Below are 22,982 nucleotides of genomic sequence, written 5' to 3' on the forward strand. Positions count from 1 at the left end.
AAAATAAAAGGTCTGGCAATGTGTAAAAGGCCAGTGCATTTAGCATTACTGACAAGGAACAATTTCACCCTCATTTGGTTTATATTAGCCACAGAGACATTGTACAGAACAAACACCATTCTTGATTTTAGCTCATGGTGATTGTGAAATAATCCCTCCAGTCATTAAATCCAGAGGGATTTAAAGAAGGAATTTAGAATAAAATCAATGCTTTCCCCTGAATACTTGCACTGTATTCTGTTCATTTTACTCAGGCTTTTGAACTCAGGCATATGATAATAAGATTCACCAAATTTTGAGAATTTGTCAATGGTAATTCTGCTGTTTTATAAAATGTTATGCCATATCTAAGAACACAGAAACAGGAAGCCTTCAAACCTGTTCCGCCATTTACCGAGACCACAGCTGATCTGTAAGCCAACTCTATAAACCTGCCTTTTCCCCATTACCCTTAATAGCTTTGGTTAACAAAAATCTATCAATCTCAGTTTTTAATCAAGAATCACAATTTATCAAGAATCAATTGCCATTTGCTGAAGAGAATTCCAAAATTCTACCATCCTTTGCCTGAACAAGTGTTTCCTAATCTCCCTCCTGAAAGGACTAGTTCTAATTTTTAGACTATTTCCCCAGTCCTAGGCACTCCAACCAGCAGAAATAGTTTCTCTCTCGAGTTGGGGCCCATCTTCCACTGAAGTTAAAATTACTGATGGACAAATTTAGGGCTAAAACTAGAAAGCTTAGTGTTAAAACTAAAATGCTTAGGGTCAGCGTAAAACAGTTTGAATTTCTCACCAAATATAAAACGTGCAGTCTAAATCTGGCGACACTGAAATGAGGGAATTCCCTTGCCAGGCAGGCAGAGTGAGCTCAACTGCTGAGTTCAGATTCAAGTTGCATCTAACAATAACTGCAAGCCAGTAAGAAGTTTGGCATCTGCAGAAAAGTGGCCATAATTTGTATGACCCCCCCGCCCCTCTCTCTCTCTCTCTCTCTCTCACTCACCCTCACCAGAACGCTCCTTCCAGAAATGAGAAGTAACATATTGAAATCAATTTCAACAGTTGCAACACCACTCGATAAACTAGCACTTCGCCTCAGCCTCCCTTGCCTTTTCGCGGTTAGAGATTAGCAAATCGTACGGTTGCTCACTGGAACACTTTGAATGAAACTGTCGAATACACTGTACAATAGTGACAGTTGCGAATTGAGCAGCTGACTATACCAGCCCACTGGTCCAATCCTTAAACAACAATAAAACCCCTCCCCAGGGCATTCAGCTGCCAATGCGACTCTCGGTCGGACACCAGCAGCCTTCCTGCGACAGGTGCACCTGTCCAACCCCTCGCCCATCATCAATTATTATAGAACTAACTGCAGAGTTGGTTCAAACGTTGCTGCAGTTTCCTGTATTTTCGATGGTACAAGTTGGATTCGAGCTGGGCTTTTTGATTAGCTTTGGGCTGGGTCACTGAATGGGTGGTTTTCAGGAAGGAGCTGGCGACTTGCCTGTACTCATGACTGCGATGTTCCTGCTTCCACTTGTCGCACTGCTTCCGAAATACCGCGAAGCCAAACTGGTCGAAGCCCAGCACGCAAGACTTCTCGATCGGGCAGCTGCTCATGTTTGGTCGGAAGCTGGGTTGTTAATTTCCTACCCCTTCCTTCCCTCCCTCCAGGCAGGAGTGACAAAACTCCTCTCCAAGCCGCTTCCTCCAGTCAAATAAAAAGCACTTTCGAATCTTGCGCCGCGCTCCGAGCCACGCCCCGCTTCCCCCCCCGGATTGGTCAAAACGTGCGACTGGCCGCGGCTGCCCGACCAATAACAGCTTCCGCCGCTGTCGACCGGCGATTAGCCGAGACTTCTAACCAATCAGAGTGCGGCTCGGCCTTTGCCACTCTGACTGAAAGAAGTGCAGTAAATTCTTTTCAAAACATTGCTTCCAACACTTTTTCTTTTGTTTCCCAAATGCTTTTTTTCCTTGTCAAACGTTTGCCAATGTTCTTGCAGCAGTTTGTCGTCATGGGGCTAGTCTCCTGGAAGCAGCTCGTGGGGAGTAGAAAAGTCAATCCATGCGCTCCTTACGTGCTACACACACAGGACATCTCCAAATCTTCGGTAATGTTAGGTAGCGTTTTATCAGTGGAGATGCTATAAATATATTTTAATCTCTCATATTTATCAATTGGTGCAAGGCATTTCCACTGTAATGACATCACAATTATAATGTAACATCAGCAGCGGCTTTCTTTAACTTTAAGCTTTGAAATGGATATATTTATTTAGATTCACATTATATAAAAATATTTTCTGCTTATAATTTCGACTGTGATTAATGAAATATATCTTGCTCTGCAATGACATATGATATAATTACAATCTTGAGGATGCTTGTAATTGGGACTGGACTGCTTGTGATTTATCTGGTAAGCATCTGGACAGATATCTTCTCTATCATTAGTGGCTAAATATTTAATAACTTTGTATTTTTTTAAACATTGTTCTTGGGATGTGACAAATTCTGCAATTATTGCCTCTCCCCATTGCCCTTTGAGTAGAAGGTGGTGGGCCACCTTCTTGATCGCTGTAGTCCATGTAATGAAGGTGCTCCCACAATGCTGTTTCGTAGGAAGTCCCAGGTTGCTCACCCAGTGACAATGCAAGAATGGTTGATAATGTCATAGTTGGGATCTGATATCACTCGAAGGCAATAGTGGCCCCACAACATTGCTGCTGTTCTTCCCAATGGTAGAAGCTGCCAAGAGGGAGGTGCTATCAAAGTAATCCTACTAACTTGTTGCAGTACATTACGTAGTTTGTGCACACAGCCACAGGAGGACATATTGTTTGCGCCAACTCCTCACTCATCTTTCCTGTATCCTGGCAACTTTTTCACTTTCAAGTATGTATCCATTGATTTGTGTTATGTTTTACTCCATCCCCTGCCTTTCGTCTTCCCAGTAAGGTAGACAGTGTGTTCCTGACAGCTGCCAGTCTGTAAGCAGCTTCTGGGAGATTCACATGTTTGACCCAGTGTGAATTCCCCTTCAATTTATTATCCCTTTCCCAGATTACACTCATCGCTTCTCTAAATGGAATAGATTGGGAATACAACTCACTCATGTCACTGCACCTAATAGCAAAAATTGAGGGGAAGAATTGCAAGAGCCTAACTCATTGCTAACAATTGTGAAGTTTTCTATTACTAAACCGTTGGCATGTTCAACTACTATCTCAAAGATTCACCTCTCTCAGCTGCCAGTTTATTGATGATGTACGAATCACTGGAATGAGATAAAACAGCTAAGCTCTTGTTATGCTTTACTATGGGGTCGCTTTGCTCGCAAATCGGTTGCACGTTTATCTGTTGGCAGGTGAGTTGATTACAATATACTGCAGACGCAGAGACCAATATGAAATGAAGCACATGCTATTTATTTACACAAACAACAGAGCACTAACATACTGTGTGCTTCTCCAACCAGATCCTACTCTAGACTAACCTTAACATGGTAGATCACACTACACAGCTATTGGGTCTTAGTCATGTGGTCAATCTGCTCACATTCTCTTAAAGGTGTATTACACCTCAGATTACCACATCCCCCTCCCTTTACTTGAAAGTACAATATATTAACTATTTACAAATTCAGTCTCTCAGGAGGCTTTTTCAAACATGTCGACCATCATAGTTCTACGACTTCCGATGGTTTATCTGGGGCCTCCCCCTCAGGAGTTATCTGTCCACTAGGCTCCCTTGTAGGAACCTGTAAGTTTGCCTCTTTCAGTCTGAACGGGTTCTACAGGTACTTCCAAAGCAAGAGGAGTTCCTTCTATCTGTGGTGCAGACTCCAACGAGAATGTTTTCACACTCTTTTGGGCCCCATCGCATGCACTCCTGCTGCCCCTCCCCTCCTAGTTCAACAATATGAAAGGCAACTGTCAGGCAAGTTCTGAGGATTAGGATGTTGGGCAAGGCTAAAAGCGACATGAAATGATCAGCTTCCTGTTGTGTAAAAAAATGTTTGGGGCCTTGTTAGTAAATTTTGTTTTTTCTTCCTACGTGTCTTCTTTTGATGGGTTTTCTTCTTGGCAGTGCTGACTTTCATCTCGGCTTCCTCTTCAATTTTCCTATTGGCCAGACTAGGCTTGGGTACGAGCTCAACTTGAGTGAATTCGGTGGTTGAGTCTTCCAGCATTTCCTCATCTGTCAGCTGCTTTCAAAACTCAGTGGTCTCTATTTTTAAGGCTTCCACGTAGTTAGTTCTTCAGTTCTTTCATTTTTTATATTTGTTAATTGTTAGCATTGTTGTGTTTTCTCAGCTAATTGATTCTTCCTCTCAGCCAGAGATATGGAGAATTCTTTCCTTTCTTCCTCATACCTTTTTAGTGGTACAAATGGGATCTGAGGGAATTTTGCAATATGCAAAAGTCCTTCAGCAGGTTTTCTTTTTGGAGGTTACTGACTTCAACTCGAACTCTGTCCTGAAGCTCTATGAGTTCCTTTTGTTGAGTCTTTACATGTTCCATTTTCCAAACAGCAACATTTCCTGCATCTGATTGAGATCTCAATAATTTCTCAAGATAGATCTCTCTTAACTAGTTTCTTCTGAGGAGACTCGGTCCTCTGCCAGCTATCACCATGAGGGGTAAATTAGCAGACTGGCTTCCATATTGTACTGGAACCTAGCATATACCTTTTACTCGTATGTTTTCACCAATAAATGTCTTTAGTCTGGCATCTGAGTTTTCCAGCTTTAGTGATTGGTCTCCTCCATTCAGATACTTAAACGTGTGTTCCCCTATGACTGTCATGGATGCGCCTCTATCCACCTCCATTCAAATAGGTTTTCTGTTGATTTCTACTGTCATGTAGATTGGCTCTGTTTTACCCATTTTTAAATTGTGTAGCGAGTAAATATCTGACTGTTTCTTCTGGCTCCTCCATTATATAAATTTCACGACTTCTGCCTTTTTTGAAATTTGGCCTCAATCTTTCTTCACAATATTGCATAATGTGCCCATTGTGATTGCAGTAGAAACACTCGGTTCTTTTAAATTGTCGCTTTTGTAGGCTGTCTGGTTCCAATTCTGCTATTATTGTGGTTTTTATCCGTTAAGCCATTGCCTTTTGCTGGTCTGTTAGTGGCACCTGTTTCCTGCCTTTCCAAGGAGCACTGCACTTTCGCGCCATCGTTAGCCAGTGCCTCCCTCCCGACGTAAAGAATTGTACCATTTTGTGCTCCCTTGATTTCTTCCGAATCCCTGACTCTGCTTTCCATTGTGAGCGCCGACTCCAGTGCCTTGCTGAAGTCTAAATTTGTTTCTGACAACAACCTTTTTTGAATGGTGTCTTCGTTAATCCCACAGACTAATCGGTCTCTTAACATGTCATTAATCAATGTCCCAAACTCACAGTGCTCTGTCAATTGTTTTAAGGCTGCTACATAGCAAGCGAATGTCTCTCCAGGGGCGCAACATCTCGAATTTAATTTAAACTGCTGCATTGTTACCGAGGGTTTCAGTTGAAAGTGGCCTTTCACTAGATTCACCAACTCATCAAAGCTCTTAGAATCTGGGGGGTTGGGTGCTGATAAACTACGAATTAGGCCGTGTGTTTTACTGCCACAGGTCGATATGACAATCACCTTCCTCTTCTCCCCCAATATGTTGTTGGCCAAAAAGAAAAAGGTGAAGCATTCAATATAATGTGACCAGTCATCGGAGGTCTGAACAAACAGTTCGATGTGGCCAAACTGTGGCATACTGGAGGGCGATAGCTTCAATGACTATGGTGAGGGCTTACAATTGTAATGCACTTACAATTGGCTTGCAAGGCACGGCTGGTTCACTACAGCTGAATTTTCGCAGCTTTCCTTGGTGTCATCAACTGGTCATGTTTTGCCTCGTCGCCACTTGTTGTATTTTATTATGGGGTTGCTTAGCTCGCAAACCGGTTGCACGCTTATCTGTCGGCAGGTGAGTTGATTACGATATACTGCAGACGCAGATACCAATATGAAATGAAGCACATACTATTTATTTACACAAACAACAGAGCACCAACATGTGTGCTTCTCCAACCAGACCCTACTCTTGACTAACCTTAACATTGTAGTTCACACTACACAGCTATTGGGTCTTAGTCATGTGGTCAATCTGCTCACATTCTCTTAAAGGTGTATTACACCTCAGATTACCACAGCTCTCAACTTCAGTCAGGATTAATTAAAGCATGACCTTTGTGTATCCCAAGTTCTTCCTTCACCATTGGTGGCTGTGCCTTCAGCTACTGAGACCCCAAGCTTTGGAATTCCCTCCCTAAACCTCTTATCCGCGCCACCTCTCTCTCCTACTTTAAGGACACACCTTAAAATTTACCTCTTTGGCCAAGGTTATGGTCATTTGTCCTAATATCTGCTAATGTGGCTTAGTGAGAATTTTTGTTTGATAAATGTGAAAAACCTTGACATGTTTTACTACATTTCAGCTGGTAAAGAAAGACAAGTTATTGTTGTCGTAGTTGCTGTGGCAGACATTTTGTACTAAGGGACCTGTATATTTCTTGTGCGCTTCTTACGTTTTTTTTAAATGGTAATGTAAAAGAAGAAATGCTGGCATTGTGCAGTAAGTGATCCAGCGTCTGAAATATTTAGAGTGAAATACTTTATTAGAAAGCAGACCACGATATTGATACAGAATATTCACAAATGACACTTGCATTTCCTGATACTGTAAAAATCACAAAATTGTCCCTCTTCTGACGTAATGCAACAGTGTAGAAATCATGCAAACATAATCATTGCAAGGAAATTAGAAGTTGAACTTGGATTTCTCTCACCCAAAGGTGGTGGATGCTGGGACAATTGAAGTTTTCAAGACCAAGATTGGTAGTTTTTTGTTAGGAAAGAATATCAAGAGATATGGAGCAAAAGTAGGAAATTAAGTTGAAGTACAGATCAGCCATAGTCTATTTGAATGATATACTCATGTTACTACAGGGACTGCAATTTCCACAAAAATGTTAGTGCTGACATATTAATTAGACTGTACTAAACTATTATGAGCTAATTTGTACTAAGAATCAGTAGAAAATCTAGGACATACTCCAGGCTTTCATAAATCAAATGGTAGATGCTCAAAAATCTTCAAAACAATTGAATGAGTGAGGACCTCACAGAGGTATTAAATATACTACATTAGAGTAGAAATCGTTAATCCTAAGTAATGATTGCAGGACATGAGAACAAGCTTTTAAAATGCAAGTTAAAGACTGAAATAAAAACAGAAAATGCTGGAAGCACTGAGCAGGTTAGGCAGCATCTGTGGACAGAAAGAGAGAAAAGAGTGAGGGAGAAATAAAGCCCATGTTTCAGATCTGTGATATTTTCTCTAAACTAGAAAATGTTAAAGATGTAATAGGCTTTCTACAAATACAGAGGCAAAGAAAGGGTGCAGAAGAGGAATGAACAAAGGGGAATGTCTGTGATAATGTGGAAGGTAATATTGATTAAATGACAATAGAAATGATGGTACAAGATTAAAGGTGGTGGTAATGGGACATGAAACAGAAGTGTCTAGATCAGTGTAAATGGCAACAGCAGAATCATTACTAGTTCCTGCTGCCTGGAATAATGTGAGCAATGATTATGACCTGAAGTTGTGGAAATCGATGTTGAAGGTTGTAATATTTCCAATCGAAAGATGAGGTATTGTTAAAGACTTGTGTATAGAAGCAGTTAGTTACACAAAGAGTGAGTAAATCCTGGAATGGTATCCGAGGAATGTACTGGAGGCAAGAGCTATAGAATCAGTCAAGAAAGAACATGCATTTATATTGCACCTTTCACAATCTCATGGTGTTCCAAGGTGCTTCACAGCCAACATAGGTAAGAGAGATATGAAAGGGTGACTTCACTTGGTTTGAGAGCATCCTGTAGGTCATAAAATTATAGAATGGTCACAGCACAGGTGACCATTCGACCTGTCGTGACCGTGCCGGCTCTCCGCAAGATCAACTCAGCTAGTCCTGTGCTGCCTTTTCCCTGTAGCCCTGCAAGTCTTTTCTCTTCAGATAGTTATCTAATTCGCTTTGGAAAGCCATAATTGAAACTGCCACCACCAGTCTCAGACAGTGCATTCACAAAATCACAGAATCTTAACGGTACAGAAGGAGGCCATTTGGCCCATCATGTCTGCACCAGTTCTCCAAATGAGCATTATGACCAAGTACCTTTTTCCCATGCCCTTGCACATTGTTTCTGTTCAAATAATCATCTAATGCCCTCTTGAATGCCTCAATTGAGCCTGCCTCCACCACACTTCCAGGCAGTGCATTCCAGACCCAAGCCACTCGTTTTGTGAAAACGTTTTTTCCCACGTCACACTTACTTCTTTTGTAAATCACTTTAAATCTATGCCCCCTCGTTCTTGATCCTTTTATAAGTGGGAACAGCTTCTCCCTATCTACTCCATCCAGCCCCCTCATGATTTTGAACATCACTATCAAATCTCCTCTCAGCCTCCTTGTCTCCAAGGAGAACAGTCCCAACCTCTCCAATCTATCCTTATAGCTGAAGTTTCTCATCCCTGGAACCATTCTTGTAAACCTCTTTTGCACTCTCTCCAATGTATTCACATCCTTCCAATAGTATGGTGCCCAGAACTGTACACAATATTTCAGCTGCAGTCTAACGAGTGTCTTATATAAATTCAGCATAACCTCCTTGCTCTTGTACTCTATGCCACTATTAATGAAACCCAGGATACTATATGCTTTATTAACTGCTCTCTCCACCTGTCCTGCCACCTTGAATGATTTATTCACAAATACACCCAAGTCTTTCTGCTCCTGAACCCACTACAAAATTTCACCCCTTATTTTATATTGTCTGTCCATGTTCTTACTACCAAAATGCATCACCTCACACTTCTCCGCATTGAACTTCATCTGCCACCTATCTGCCCACTCCTCCAACTTGCCTATGTCCGCTTGAAATTCCACACCATCCTGCTCGCAGTTCACAACACTCCCCAGCTTTGTATCATCCGCAAACTTTGAAATTGTCCCCTGTACACCAAAATCTAGATCATTAATATATATCAGGAACAGCAAGGGTCCCAATACTGATCCCTGGGGAAATCCACTACAAATCTTCCTCCAGCCCGAAAAATATCCATTGACCATTACTCTCTGCTTCCTATTTTTCAGCCAATTTTGCATCCATGTTGCTACTGTCCTTTTTATTCCATGAGCAATAACTTTCCTCACAAGTCGGTTGTGTGTTACTGTGTCAAATGCCTTTTCAAAGCCCATCTACACATAACATAAGAACATAAGAACTAGGAGCAGGAGTAAGCAATTCAGCCCCTCGAGCCTGTCCCGCCATTCAATATGATCATGGCTGATCTCATTTCGGCCTCAACTCCAATTTCCTGCCCTCTCCCCATAACTTTTCAACTCATTACTAATTAAAAATCTGACTATCTCCTCCTTAAATTTATTCAGTGTCCCAGCATCCACTGCACTCTGAGGTAGTGAATTCCACAGATTCACGACCCTTTGAGAAAAGTAATTCCTCCTCATCTCTGATTTAAATCTACCACCCCTTAGCTCAAAACTATGGCCTTTCATTCTAGAATGCCCCACAAGGGGAAACATCCGCTCCACGTCTACTTTGTCTATCCCCTTTAGCATCTTATATACCTCAATTAGATCTCCTCTCATCCTTCTAAACTCTAGCGAGTATAGGCCTAAACTGCTCAATCTCTCCTCATAAGACAAGCCCCGCATCTCTGGAATCAATCAAGTGAATCTCCTCTGAACCGCCTCCAATGCAACTACATCCTTCCTCAAGTAAGGGGACCAAAACTATGCACAGTACTCCAGGTGCGGTCTTACCAATGCCTTGTACTATTGCAACAACACTTCCCTATTTTTATACTCCATTCCTTTAGCAATAAATGCCAAAATTCCATTTGCTTTCCTTATTACCTGCTGTAGCAGTATACAAGCTTTCAGCGAATCATGCATGAGGACACCCAGATCCTTTTGCACTGAAGCATTCTGAAGTTTCTCTCCATTTAAATAATAAGTTGCCTTTTTATTCTTCCGACCAAAATGGATAGCCTCACACTTATCCACGTTAAACTCCATCTGCCAAATTTTGGCCAATTCACCTAACCTGTCCATATCCATTTGTAAACTTCTTATTTCTTCATTATAGCTTACTTTCCCACCTATTCTGGTGTCATCTCCAAATTTAGCTATAGTACCTTCTATACCTGAATCCAAGTCATTAACATCACATCAACAGCATTACCCTCATTGACCTTTTCCATTACCTCTTCAAAAAATTCCAGCAAGTTAGTTAAACACAATTTCCCCTTTAGAAATCCATGCTGGCTCTTCCTTATCAACCCATATTTTTCCATGTGACTGGGATTCCACCCCAAATAATTGCTTCTAGAATCTTGCCCACCACTGAAGTTAAACTGACTGGTCTGTAATTGCCAGACTTATCCTTACAACCTTTTTTGAACAAGGGCGTAATGTTTGCAATTCTCCAGTCCTCTGGCACCACCTGAGTCTAGGGAAGACTGAAAAATTATGGCCAGTGCCCCTGCAATTTCTATTCTCACTTCCTTCATTATCCTTGAATGCATCTCATCCGGTGCTGGTGCCTTGTAAGCTTTAAGTACTAAAAACAAAAAGCTAAAAGCTACTGCGGATGCTGGAAATCCAAAACAAAAACAGAATTACCTGGAAAAACTCAGCAAGTCTGGCAGCATCGGCGGAGAAGAAATCAGTTAATGTTTCGAGCCTTCATGGCCCTTCGGTTCTGCTGAAGGGCCATGAAGGCTCGAAACGTTAACTGATTTCTTCTCCGCCGATGCTGCCAGACTTGCTGAGTTTTCCCAGGTAATTCTGTTTTTGTTTAAGCTTTAAGTACTGACAGTTTATTCAACACTTCCTCCTTATCAATTTTGAACCCTTCTAGTGACAGAGTTTCCTCATCTGTCACCATGGTCTGGGTAGCATCTACCTCCTTGGTAAAGACAGATGCAAAGTATTCATTTAATACCTCAGCCATGGCCCCTTCGTCCATTTGTAAATTCCCTTTTAGATCCCTAATCGGCCCTACTCCTCCTTTTACCACCTTTTTACTATTTATATGCCTATAGAAGACTGGGATTCCCCTTTACGTTGGCTGCCTGTCTTTTCTCATAATCCCGCTTCGCTTCTCTAACATGCTTTTTCATCTCCCCTCTGGACTTTCTGTATTCCTCTTGGTTCTCGATTGTATTTTCTACCTGACATCTGTCATAAGCGCACTTTTTCTTCTTTATCTTAATTTCAGTCTTTTTCATCCAAGGAGCTCTGGAGTTGTTTGTCCTACCTTTCCCTTTCGGTAGAATATACCTTTACTGTCCCCGAACCAATTCTTCTTTTGAAGGTAGCCCATTGTTCAGCTACAGTTTTTCCCACCAATCTTTCATTCCAGTCTATTTGGCCCAGCTCTGTTCTTGCCCCATCAAAGTCAGCTATTGTCCAGTTAATTATTTTTACTGGATTGCCTATCATCCTGCTCTATCATCATCCTAAAACGTACAATACAATGATTACTGTATCCCAACTGACACTTGATCTACTTGTGTTCAGGCCCTGAACACAATCTAGGAACTTTTTCCTCTCTGCCCTTTACACTACCACTGTCCCAGTCTACATTTAGGTAATTAAAGTCCTTCATTATAACTACTCTATGATGCCTGCATCTCTCTGTAATTTCCCTGCAGATTTGTTCTTCTACATCCTTCTCACTATTTGGCAGGCTATAGGCTACACCCAGCAATGTAATTGCACCTTTTTTGTTCCTTTGCTCTAGCCAAATTGATTCTGTCCTTGAGCCCTCTGGGATATCCTCTTTCTCCAGCACTGCAATGCTCTCCTTAAACAATATTGCCACCCCTCCTCCTTTCCTATTTCTTCTGAACACCTTGCACCCGGGAATATTTAACACCCAGTTCTGCCCTTCCTTGAGCCAGGTCTCTGTTATCGCCACATCATATTTCCACAAGACAATCTGCAACTTTAACTCCCCAATCTTATTTACAATACTCCATGCATTCACATATATGCATAGTAACCCTGATTTAGATTTTGTTACTTTCTCCCTTACCCCAACTTTACCTATTAACTTACTATTCTCTATGCTAGTGCTATCTGTCTCTCCCAGTATTTTGTGCACCCTGGTATTCCTCTCTAATATTTTCTCTCAGTTCTCACGCCCCTGTTGAGTTAATTTAAAGTCCTCCCAACAGCACTAGCAAAACACCCCACGAGGAACTCAGTCCCAACTCTGTTCATGTGCAACCTGTCCAGCTTGACAGGTGCCATCTCCCCCAGACCCAGTCCCAGAAATCTAAAGCCCTCCCTCTTGCATCATCTTTCCAGCCACGCATTCATCTGCCTTATCTTCCTATTTCTGTACTCACTGGCATGTAGCACTGGGAGCAATCCGGAGATTACTACATTAGAGGTCCTGCTTGCTAATTTTCTACCTAGCTCCCTAAATTCTGATTGTTGGACCACATTCCCTTTCCTACCTAAGTCATTGGTACTAATGTGGACCACGATCTCTGGCTGATCACCCTCCTCCAGAAGAATGTCCTGCAGCCGCTCTGTGACATCCTTGACCCTGGCACCAGGGAGGCAACACACCATCCTGGAGTCATGTCTACGGACACAGAAACACCGGTCTGCTCCCCTAACCAATGAATCCCCTATAACTCTTCCTTTCTCCCCTCTTGTACAGCCGAGCCGCTCGTGGTACCACAAACATGGCTCTGACTGCACTCCTTGGAGGAACCAGCGCCCTCACCAGCTTCCAAAATGGAAAACCGATTGGTGAGCGGGACCTCAGGGGACTCCTGCGCTACCTGCCTACTTCTTTTGGACTGCCTGGTAGTCACCTGTTCCCTCTCTGTCTCCAGGCCCTTAAGCTGCGGTGTGACCACCTCTCTGAATGTGCTATCCATGTAACTCTCAGCCTCGCAGACGTGCCACAGTGACTCCAGCCGCCACTCGAACTCTGAAACCCGGAGCTCAAGTTTCTGCAGCTAACAGCACTTCCTGCACATGTGGTCATCCAGGACACTGGTAATGTCCATGACTTCACACATTTTACAGGACACACATTCCACTTGACTGAGCTGTTCTGCCATGTCTTAACTCTACTTCCCTTACGTGAATTTTATTCTACTTTGCGTTATTTATATTACTTTATTATATTGGCCCTTAAATTTCCCTTATTCCTAGCGCTTCACAATTAAATCCAAATATAGGAACTTTAAAAATTTTACACTTTTCTAATTTACTCACCAGTTCCTACTTACCAAGGCCAACAAACAGTAGAATGATAATGACCTGATACTTTTTTTGTGATGTTGATTGAGGCATAAATATTGCCTTCAGTTTAACATCTCATCTGAAAGATGACACCTCCAACAGTGCAGTACAGGAGTGTCAGCCTTGATTTTTGTGCTCAGGCCCTGGAATGGGATTTGAACCTTGGAGTCCAGATATAATTCTAGTAAATTTACACAGCACTCCCTCCAAAAACAATATATCCTTCTTAAGGTGTAGTGCCCAGAGCTGCTCACAGTATCCCAGGTGTGGTCTCGTTGGGGCTTTGGATAGCTGAAGCATAACTTCTATGCCGTTGTATTCTAGTCCTTTAGAGGGCAGAATTCCATTTGCCTTTTTGATAATTTTCTGTAGCTGCTCATGACATTTTTAGGATCGCTGTAGCTGGAATCCCAAGTCTAGTTGGATCTTAACTATTTTCAGCCATTCACCATTTAGGAAGTAACCTGTTCGATCCTTTTTTTTAGGTCCAAAGGTGATGACTTCACATCTGTCAATATCTTTTTGTAATATTAAGCTTTGATCTACAGTGCTTACAACAACACCTATCTGGTAGCAAGTTTCACTTGAAGTTTCTCTGGAATTCTTTATTGGATTTATTAATGACAATCTTGTAGGCTTGTTTGCAAGTGCAACCACCCTATCCTATCAAACTATTAAAGATTTCTGAGGGTCACCCTTAAGTCTTTTCTTTTCCAGGTGACAAGAGGACCAGCATCTTGGATCTTTCTGGATTGATCCCAGACCTGAAAGATTATGCATTTCCAGTAATTCTTTTGCGTATAGAATTACAGAACAGTACAGCACAGAAGGAGGGCATTCGGCCCATTGAGTCTGCCTCGGGTCATTCCCGAGAGTTAGTCCCACGCTCCTGCTCATTCCCCTGCGAGTTTTGCTCCTTCAAGCAGCGACCTAATTCCTCTTTAGAAACTGCGACTGGGTCTGTATCCACCGCCCCAGTCCCCTTAAAAGTAGCTTAAATGTGCACCCGAACCTTTTTTTCCAGACCTTCCCCCTAACCACCCTGACCTTGCCCCCATGGTTTAGCTCATGGATACGGCCATCCGAGCCTCCTCTCTCACAAAGCCCCTTGAACCGCTTCTCTTCCCCAAACCCGGGTTAAACATCATCCCATTTGATCGCCCCCCCGCGACGGGAGGCCTACCTCCCTGCTGCCTGTCTGCCGCCTCTGACTCCGCTGGGTTTACAGCCCGTTGCTCTAGCAACCCCGCTGCCGCTGCCGCCGCCGCCTTTGAACCAACCTGCAACGTCGGGATCCGATTGGGCGGCTTAAACGCTGCCGAAGCGCCGATTTACCAAAGCAGTGGAAGGATTGGTCCGTTCCGAGCCGCGCTGGAAGGGAAGCTCAGATTGGTCACCCTTCTCGCCCCGCCCGTCCAGAACACAGCCGTCAATGAAAGCCTGGCTCCGTTTGGCTCTAAACCAGCTGGCAATGGAACCGAACCGCCCATTGGTTCCTTGGCAGGCTCCTCTGGGGCGGGGAGAATGCCGTCTTCTGATAGGCGCGCGAACCGAGCCGGCGCCGAGAGCCGAGGCGCGTGCCCAGTCGGGATAGAAATGTCGCTCCCCATTGGCGCAGCGCGACGGAGTAGGGCAGTGCGGCGATTGGTCTGCCGGGGTAGTGATTGACAGGAGGGGGGTGGGACTCGTGTGGATCCAGGTCAGCGGTTACGTCAGCGGCTGGAAGTAGGTCAGTGGAACCTGGGTTGCGACATTGTATCGGTGGCGGCCGGGAGCGGCGCTTTGAAGCCAGCGACAAGGCAGTACACCTGCGGGCGGGAATACCTGCCGGCACTCTTCCGTGCAAGGTAAGTAAGTCAGTGCTGCACTTCAGGCTGCAAGTATTGGGGGGGAACGACTTTAAACCCCCCCTTTCTCTCTGTCTCCCTCCACAGGTTAATTCAGTTTGCACTCACCTGGAACCAGAGCCACTGAACCCTTACCTCCCCCCGGCATTACACGCAACCCTCCTGCATTTGCACCATTGCTATAAGTTGAAAAGAAAAAAAATCTGAGCAAAAAGAAATGGTTAAAGTTTGTGCTTTTCCTTTCCTGGCTTGACAGATGAGCCATTTCCTCCTGTCTGCCTTTGTAACAGTAAACAACTTTCAGCCTGCACTGCATCAGTCAGAATCCACTTTATGCAAATGCCCTGTTTTTGTGCTGTAGACTTCTTCCCAGTATCTGGTATTGTACTGTGTGTGTGTTTGTGAGATTGATCTGGTAGTCATCAGTTCAGGGTTTTGAAGATTGAGGTCTCTGCTCTCCTTGAATTCTGACATCTTGCATGCTTCTCCACTCACTTCGCCTTCACCAGCCTCACCCTCAGTTACCTAGGCCCTAAATTCTGCATTCCCTCCCCAAATCTCTTTGCTTCTCTCAGCACCTTTAAGATGTTCCTTTTGGTCACCTGACCTAATATCGTTTTGGGAAATAAAAGCAAAATACTGCAGATGTTGGCAACCTGAAATAAAAACAGAGCTGTAAAAACTCAGCAGGTCTGACAGCATCTGTGGATAGATAATGAGTTAATGTTGAGATCAATATGACTCTTCTCTGGAACAGTCCGAAGAAGACTCCTATTGGACTAGAAACGTTAACTATGTTTTTCTCTCTTCACAGACGCTGCCCAGACCTGCTGAGTTTTTACAGCCCTTTCTGTCTTTATTGCCTTATGTAAATTTCGTTTTTTAATGCTCCTGTGATGCGCTTTGAAACTTTTTACTTCATTAAAGATGCTGCATAAATGCAGTTGTTGCAGATCAAGGAGGCTTTTTGGATTGGTGTGATTTAAAGTATATATATATATATATTTATTTGACAAAATTAAAACTAAGCCAGCAATGCTGGACAAACTAGTCCATCAGTTAAAAAGAAAAGGACAGGTTAGTGTTTGGGGTCTAGATCCTTTGTGACCTGTTGATGTGGTAAATGTTCATTCTATTGTGAAAATCATTTTTACAACACGTTTGTGAACTTGTTCAATTTTAAGAAATGTGAAAACTTACAGATAGCTGTGGAAATTGGCACATGCTTTAATTTGTATGTTGGAACTCCATAGAGCTGCACTCATTATCTATGTTTTGTACGCTATCTTAATCTTTTTTGCATAATGTGTAATCTTCTGATTAGTAATTCATTTAATGCATTGTAAAATACTGTGACTTCAGCTGCCTGGGCCTTAAGCTCTGGAAGTTTGTTCATAAACTCTGCACCTCTCTCTCTACCTTGCTTCCCTCCTTTTAAAATGCTCTTTAAATTTGACCTGTTTGACTAAGCTTTTGGTCACCTGTCTTAATATCCCCCCTTGCATGGTTTAATGTGAATGCTTTGGGTGAAAATGCGTTATTATTTTAAATACTTGAATATGGCTCATCTTATATGAGGTGCAACTTTGCTGTTAATACCTGTATTAGCACTTGTGCATTTGTAATTGACTTCATAACTTCAGTAAGCCTCAGCACTTCATAGCCATGGCTCAGTGGGTGGGATTCTCTTCAGGATTCATGCTTCACTGGAGAATTTGAGCAAATAATCCAAACTGACATCCAGTGCAGGACTGAGGGAATGACCTTTGAAAGTTATTCACTAATATATTGTAGGGAAATGCAGTAGGCAATTTGTAAACAGCAAAGTCCCTAAAACAGCACTAGTTAAACAAACAGATACACTATTTTACGGTTGGTTGAAGGCTAAATGTTGGCCAGAACAGCGGAATTCCCGCCTCCCTTCCAATAATAGTGGCCGTAGAATCTTTTGCATCCATCTGAGAGCGCAGATGGGCCCCTTGGTTTAACGTCTTATCAAAAGAGAGTAACAGTGAAGTGACTCTGACGGTGCAGCACTACCTCAGTACTGCACTGGGGTGTCAGTCTGGATTATGGGCTTGAATTCTCCTGTGAAATCGTAAAACAAGAATGCTACCCTCATCCAATCCCCATGGAGATGACTAATTAATGCTGGGTGTCATTCATTAACTTTTTAAGTGTATTTCTTGTAGCTGGAGGACAGTTTGAGTGGAATCTCTATCTGATCTTAGTCTTTAATGCAATTGCCTGATGGAGAGCTTCCATTAATGACATTATAAAAATATGTTAATTTCTTCTCTTTGTAAATGTGACGGGAAAGCCTCCTTTAGTTAATGTGAACTTACATCGCAAACATGGTGGGAAGATTCTCTTGAGTTATGATGTGAAGGGTAAATGCTAACTGGTTTTGTGTTGTGATTTCTATATATACTGACTTGGTGGAATGTTTCCTCTAGTTACTGTATTACTGACATTGTAATGTCCTCTAGTTGCTTTTTTTTAAGAGAACGGTTACAATTTTTCTTCCAATAGCGCTTGATGAAAAGCTATACGTTACATATTCGATGCGACTCTTCACTCCCCTTCCCCGTGTCCCCAACACTGCCGGCCATGATTATTTCTAAACGGTTTAAGATTTGCATGTGAATCAAGTTCAATTAACAAAGATCATTATTGCCAGCCCAACATATTTCTAAGAGGCCACTCCAAGAAGTTCAACTCTGATACCTCTCTATCCCCTCCCCCGTCCCACTAAAAGGCACTCGAGCAAGTTCCAGGCAACTATCGTGATTGACATTGGGGGTTACAGTTAATCGTACCAACCTTCCATACCTTAAGGAATGTTTCAATCTCTGGAACAAAATCCACAAGTCATAAAAATTCTATAAAGCCAATCTGTGTGGCCACTTTTGACATTGAAGGGTGAGGTCTAGGTTCACAGTGCAACACCAGAATCCATTTAAAAAAGTCTTGCATTTGTATAGCTTTTTTCATGGCCACTGGATGTCTCAGTGTTTTACATTCACATAAGTACTTTTTGAAGTGTAGTTGCTCTTGTAATATAGGAATTATGGCAGCCAATTTGCACACAGCAAACTCCCACAAACATCAATATGATGATGCCCAGGTAACCTGTTTTTTTGTGATGTTGGTTGAGGGATAAATATTGGCCCAGACACTGGGCAGAACTCTCCTGCTGCTCTCCAAAATAGTTTTATGTCCACCTGAGCAGGCAGATGAGGCCTAGTTTTAATGTCCCATCCAGTGTCAGCCTTGATTTTTGTGCTTAAGCTCCTAGAGTGGGACTTGAACCCAGGACCTTGTGATTCAGAGACAAAGGACACCTGTCGCACTATTCTACATCGCATCAGCCGATGCATTTCTCTTCTTATCCCTCCTAAATTTAAAAAATTCAAGAACACAGGAGATAGGAGCAGGAGTAGACTATACAGCCCGTTGAGTCAGCTCTGCCATTCAATATGATGGTTGATCTTGGGCTTCAACTCCACCTTCCCACCTGCTCCCTATAGCCCTTGATCTCCCCCAGAGACATGCATTTATATAGTGTCTTTCTTGACTTCAGGAAGTTCCAAGGCACTTTACAGCCAATGAAGTACTTTTTGTAATTGTAGTCACAGTTGTAATATAGGATTTGTGCACAGCAAGTTCCCACAAACAGCAACATGATAACACTAGATAATTTTGGTGATGTTGCTGAAGGGATTAAAGTTGGCCAAGAGAACACACCAACTTCGTAGTCAAAACAATGCCATGGGTCTTTTGCATTCACCAAGAGCATAATTGCTTTAATAGCTTACCTGATAGATGGCACCTCCAGCAATGTAACACTCTCTCAGTACTGCACTGGGAGTGTTAGCCTGGATTTTGTACTCTAGTGTGGGGCTTGAACCCCCAACCTTCTGAGTCAGAGGTGAAAGTGCTACCCACTGAGCCACAGCTGACATCTTTGGAGCCATGGCTGAAGATGCCCCTTTGGATAATCCCCCTTAGCCCACTTCCCTCCTCACAGTAGCATTCAAAACACATTGCAGATTCCTACTCTAACTTGCTTTGTTAAGGAGCCAAATGATACTGTATGTGAATGGCACAGACATATAAGGGAAAGCATAATGCCGAAATGAATTGACTGAGATATTAGTGAGGTTATCCCATAGCATCTGTTACCATTGGCAACCCTCTGACATGCTGTTGTGCCAATCATGTCCGTTGCTTCTGTTTTGCCAAGTTATTTATTATTCAGCTTCCTGGTTTTGCTGGACGTTCATATTTGGATAAAGCCAGTGAATAACGAGTTGAATTCTGGATGCATGGGCAGGTTAGCTTGGGAATCGGAGCATCATTCTAAAAGGAAACGCTGCAAGTTAAGTTCAAAATCAAACCGCAGTAGTTATTTTGATGAGTGGGAGTGCTACCAAACTGAAAGAAGCTTGCATTAGTCATGATGTTTGATGTCAACCCTGGCTTAGTGGGTAGCCCCTCTCTCATTTCTGAGTCAAACGGTTGTGGGTTCAAGTCCCACTTCAGAGACTCGAGCACAAAAATCTAGGCTGACACTCCCATGACAGAACTGGGAGTGCTGCATTGTTGGAGGTGCCACCTTTAGGGTGAAACATTAAACTGAGGCCTCATCTGCCCTCTCAGGTGAATGCAAAAAATCCCATGGCACTATTTAGAAGAGGAGCAGGGTTATTTTCCATGGTATCCAGGCTAATATTTAACCCTCAACCAATATTACTATATTTAAAAAAAAACACATTATTTGTTATTGCATTGTTATTTGTGGGAACTTGCTATGCAAAAAAATGACTCCTATGTTTCCTACATTACAACAACTATAAAAGTACACTTCAAAAAAAGTATTTAATTGGCTGTAAAGAACTTTTGAGACATCCTGAGGTTAATGAAAGGTGCTATATAAATGTTCTTTCTTTGTAAGATCACAATTTTCCCATCATTTAAATGACCATAAAATCCCTTGCTGCCAGTTGCCAAGTTTCCAACATGTGTTGATTGCGGGGGTGGGGGGAGGCTCTCTGTCAGAAGCATTAAAAACTGCCCTCCAGGAACTGGGGTCTCCCTGGTCCACCTCTGATCTATGGACCTTCATTTGTACATCTCCTGACTGCCACAGGGTTTAAGGGCCTTTGCCCTATTCCTTCTCCACCTATTTGACTGTTCCACCTATCTGTAAAAGCAATCAAGTACCATTGATTTTTCAAATGTGTATACACCAGAAGATTGCTTGATAGTCCTTTCTTTGTCTATGGTTCGGGTATCCATCTTGGAAGCATGCTATTCACAGAATCACAGTGCAGAAGAGGCCCTTCGGCCCATCGAGTCTGCACCGACACGTGAGAAACACCTGACCTACCTACCTAATCCCATTTACCAGCACTTGGCCCATAGCCTTGAATGTTATGACGTACCAAGTGCTCATCCAGGTACTTTTTAAAGGATGTGAGGCAACCTGCCTCCAGCACCCTCCCAGGCGGCGCATTCCATACTGTCACCACCCTCTGGGTAAAAACGTTTTTCCTCACATCCTCCCTAAACCTCCTGCCCCTCACCTTGAACTTATGCCCCCTTGTGGCTGACCCTTCAACTAAGGGGAACAGCTGCTCCCTATCCACCCTGTCCATGCCCCTCATAATCTTGTACACCTCGATCAGGTCACCCCTCAGTCTTCTCTGCTCCAACAAAAACAACCCAAGTCTATCCAACCTCTCTTCATAACTTAACAACTGTTGTCAGGAAGTGATTGTGGAAAGTGTGAACGTTTAAGTACAGAGTTTCCATTTTCATCCATGTACACTCTGCACTGCTTCTTAGTACATTTTGCTCTCCAAATAATTCTTGCAGTCATTTATGTAAGCAACAATTACAAAGGAGGAGGCCATTCAGCCCCTCAAGCCTGTTCCATCATTCAGTTAGATCGTGGCTGATCCTGTAACCCTTAATACCCTTATGCAACAGCAATTTAGCAATCTTAATTTTGAAGTTTTCAATTGATCCCCCAGGCCCAACAGCTTTTTTCAGGGTCAGATTTCCATGGCGATTTTTTGAAGAAGTGCTTCCTGACATCAGCCCTGAATGACCCAGCTCTACTTTTAAGGATATGCCCCCGGTCTGAATTCTGCCCAATTGATGAAATAGCGTATATAGAGGAAAGCTATCGACTTCAATGACTATCAAGACTTGCTTAGTCTTCTGTATTCAAGGGAATACAACCTAGTCTATGTAATCTATCCTAATAATTTAACGCTTTTCATTCTGGTGGATCTTTGCTGCACCCCTCCCAGGCGAATATATTCGTCCAGAAGTGCAGTGTCCAGAATTGAACGCAGTGCCCCAGATGGGGTTTAATCAGAGTTCTCTATAACTCTATCATACTGTTAAGCCTTTGCATTCCAACCCCCTTGAGATAAGGGCCAACGTTCTATGAAAGCTTTATTTTTTTTGTACCACTCCTATACTTGAACTCCAAAATCTCTCTGCTCTCCACATCTGCCCTAAGTTTACCCTATCAAACCATTTCATAATCTTTGAATACCTCTAACAAGTTAACCCCTCAGCCTTCCCTTTTCTAGCGAAAACAGCCCCAGCCTCTTCAATCTTTCCTGATGGATATAAACTCTCAATTCTGGTATCATCCTTGTAATTCCTTTTTTGCACCTTCTCTGGTGCCTTTAAATCCCACTTATAACATGGAGACCAGAACTCTGCACAGTACTCCCAACTGTGATCTAACCAAGGTTTGATACAAATTTAATCTATCTTTTCTGTCTTTTAACTCTGTCTTTCTGGAAATGAACCTTTGTGCTTTGTTTTTTTTTCCTCATTAACCTGGGTTGCTACTTTTGCTGATTGGTGTGTCAAGATTTAACTGTAATAACCACATCATAACCTTATCAGTCAACGCTCACTGTGTCAGATAAGGGTTAATTCAGCAGTGACTGGATAGTGGTAGCACCGATTCTTTCCTGAGCAGCTGGTTCATCTGACCTACTTTACGATTGACCTTGATTTATTGTTCAGCAGAGGTGTTAGCCCCACCACGCAATCAGCTTTGGTGCATGATTAAGCCGGTCACGTGACTGCTGCTTCAACAATGGAGCGATGAGAAAATCAGCTCTTGCTGCGTGAATTTTCTTTGCAACACTTATTCAAATCGACTGAAGGGTTGGTTGCCTTTAGAACAATTAGATTGCTGTCCGAATTAGCAGAAGGACAGGGGAGCAATCTATGAGAGAAACTGCAGCATTTCCAGGGCACCACTGTTGACACTTGCTCAGATTTCACAAGGGAACTTAATCAGGAAGTGGCCTAGATGGCATGTATTCAAATGGCCCTTAATGTATCTTGGCAACGCGATTGGCTCTGGTAATTGGCTAATTTTTATTTTCTCATAAAGCTCCCTGGCTCTTTGTGTACTGTTGGGGAACCATGTTCTATTTTTGAGTGTTGACAGTTTAAGCAAGAACTTTTAATAGACATTGTTATTACAGTATTCATTTAGAAGGTAAGGCTCTCCTGAAATATATGAGGATGGCATAAGTCTAGGTGTTTGGTCACGGTACTTCGATTTCAATTTGAACCATAACACAATATATCTGTGGAAGGTGGAAATGTATGGTGTTTAATCATTTTTTAATGATTAATTCTCGGAATGTGAGAGTTGCTGGCAAGGCCAGCATTTATTGCCCAT

General features: G+C 42.7%; 2 protein-coding genes across 4 annotated transcripts in view; one reads left to right on the plus strand and one right to left on the minus strand.

Moving 5' to 3' along the window:
- LOC144684941 (TBC1 domain family member whacked) overlaps positions 1–1,648 on the minus strand; it is a 166,244-nt gene extending 164,596 nt beyond the window's left edge. For both annotated transcript variants that reach the window (XR_013577591.1, XM_078549380.1), the window contains exon 1: positions 1,510–1,648. Coding sequence is in view for 1 of the 2 variants with exons in the window: in XM_078549380.1 (XP_078405506.1) it covers positions 1,510–1,625 (116 nt within the window). In the remaining variant the exon portion in view is untranslated. The remainder of the gene's footprint in view (positions 1–1,509) is intronic.
- A 13,458-nt stretch (positions 1,649–15,106) lies between these two features.
- The window catches only part of bmal1a (basic helix-loop-helix ARNT like 1a), a 56,215-nt gene continuing 48,339 nt past the window's right edge, over positions 15,107–22,982 (plus strand). Inside the window, exon 1 of one of the 2 annotated variants that reach the window (XM_078549381.1) lies at positions 15,107–15,256. The gene's annotated coding sequence lies outside the window, so the exon portion shown is untranslated. The remainder of the gene's footprint in view (positions 15,257–22,982) is intronic. The other variant, XM_078549382.1, reaches the window with a different exon arrangement.

This window comes from Cetorhinus maximus, chromosome 9 (genome assembly GCF_964194155.1).
Source record: "Cetorhinus maximus chromosome 9, sCetMax3.hap1.1, whole genome shotgun sequence".
NCBI classification, from domain to species: domain Eukaryota; kingdom Metazoa; phylum Chordata; class Chondrichthyes; order Lamniformes; family Cetorhinidae; genus Cetorhinus; species Cetorhinus maximus.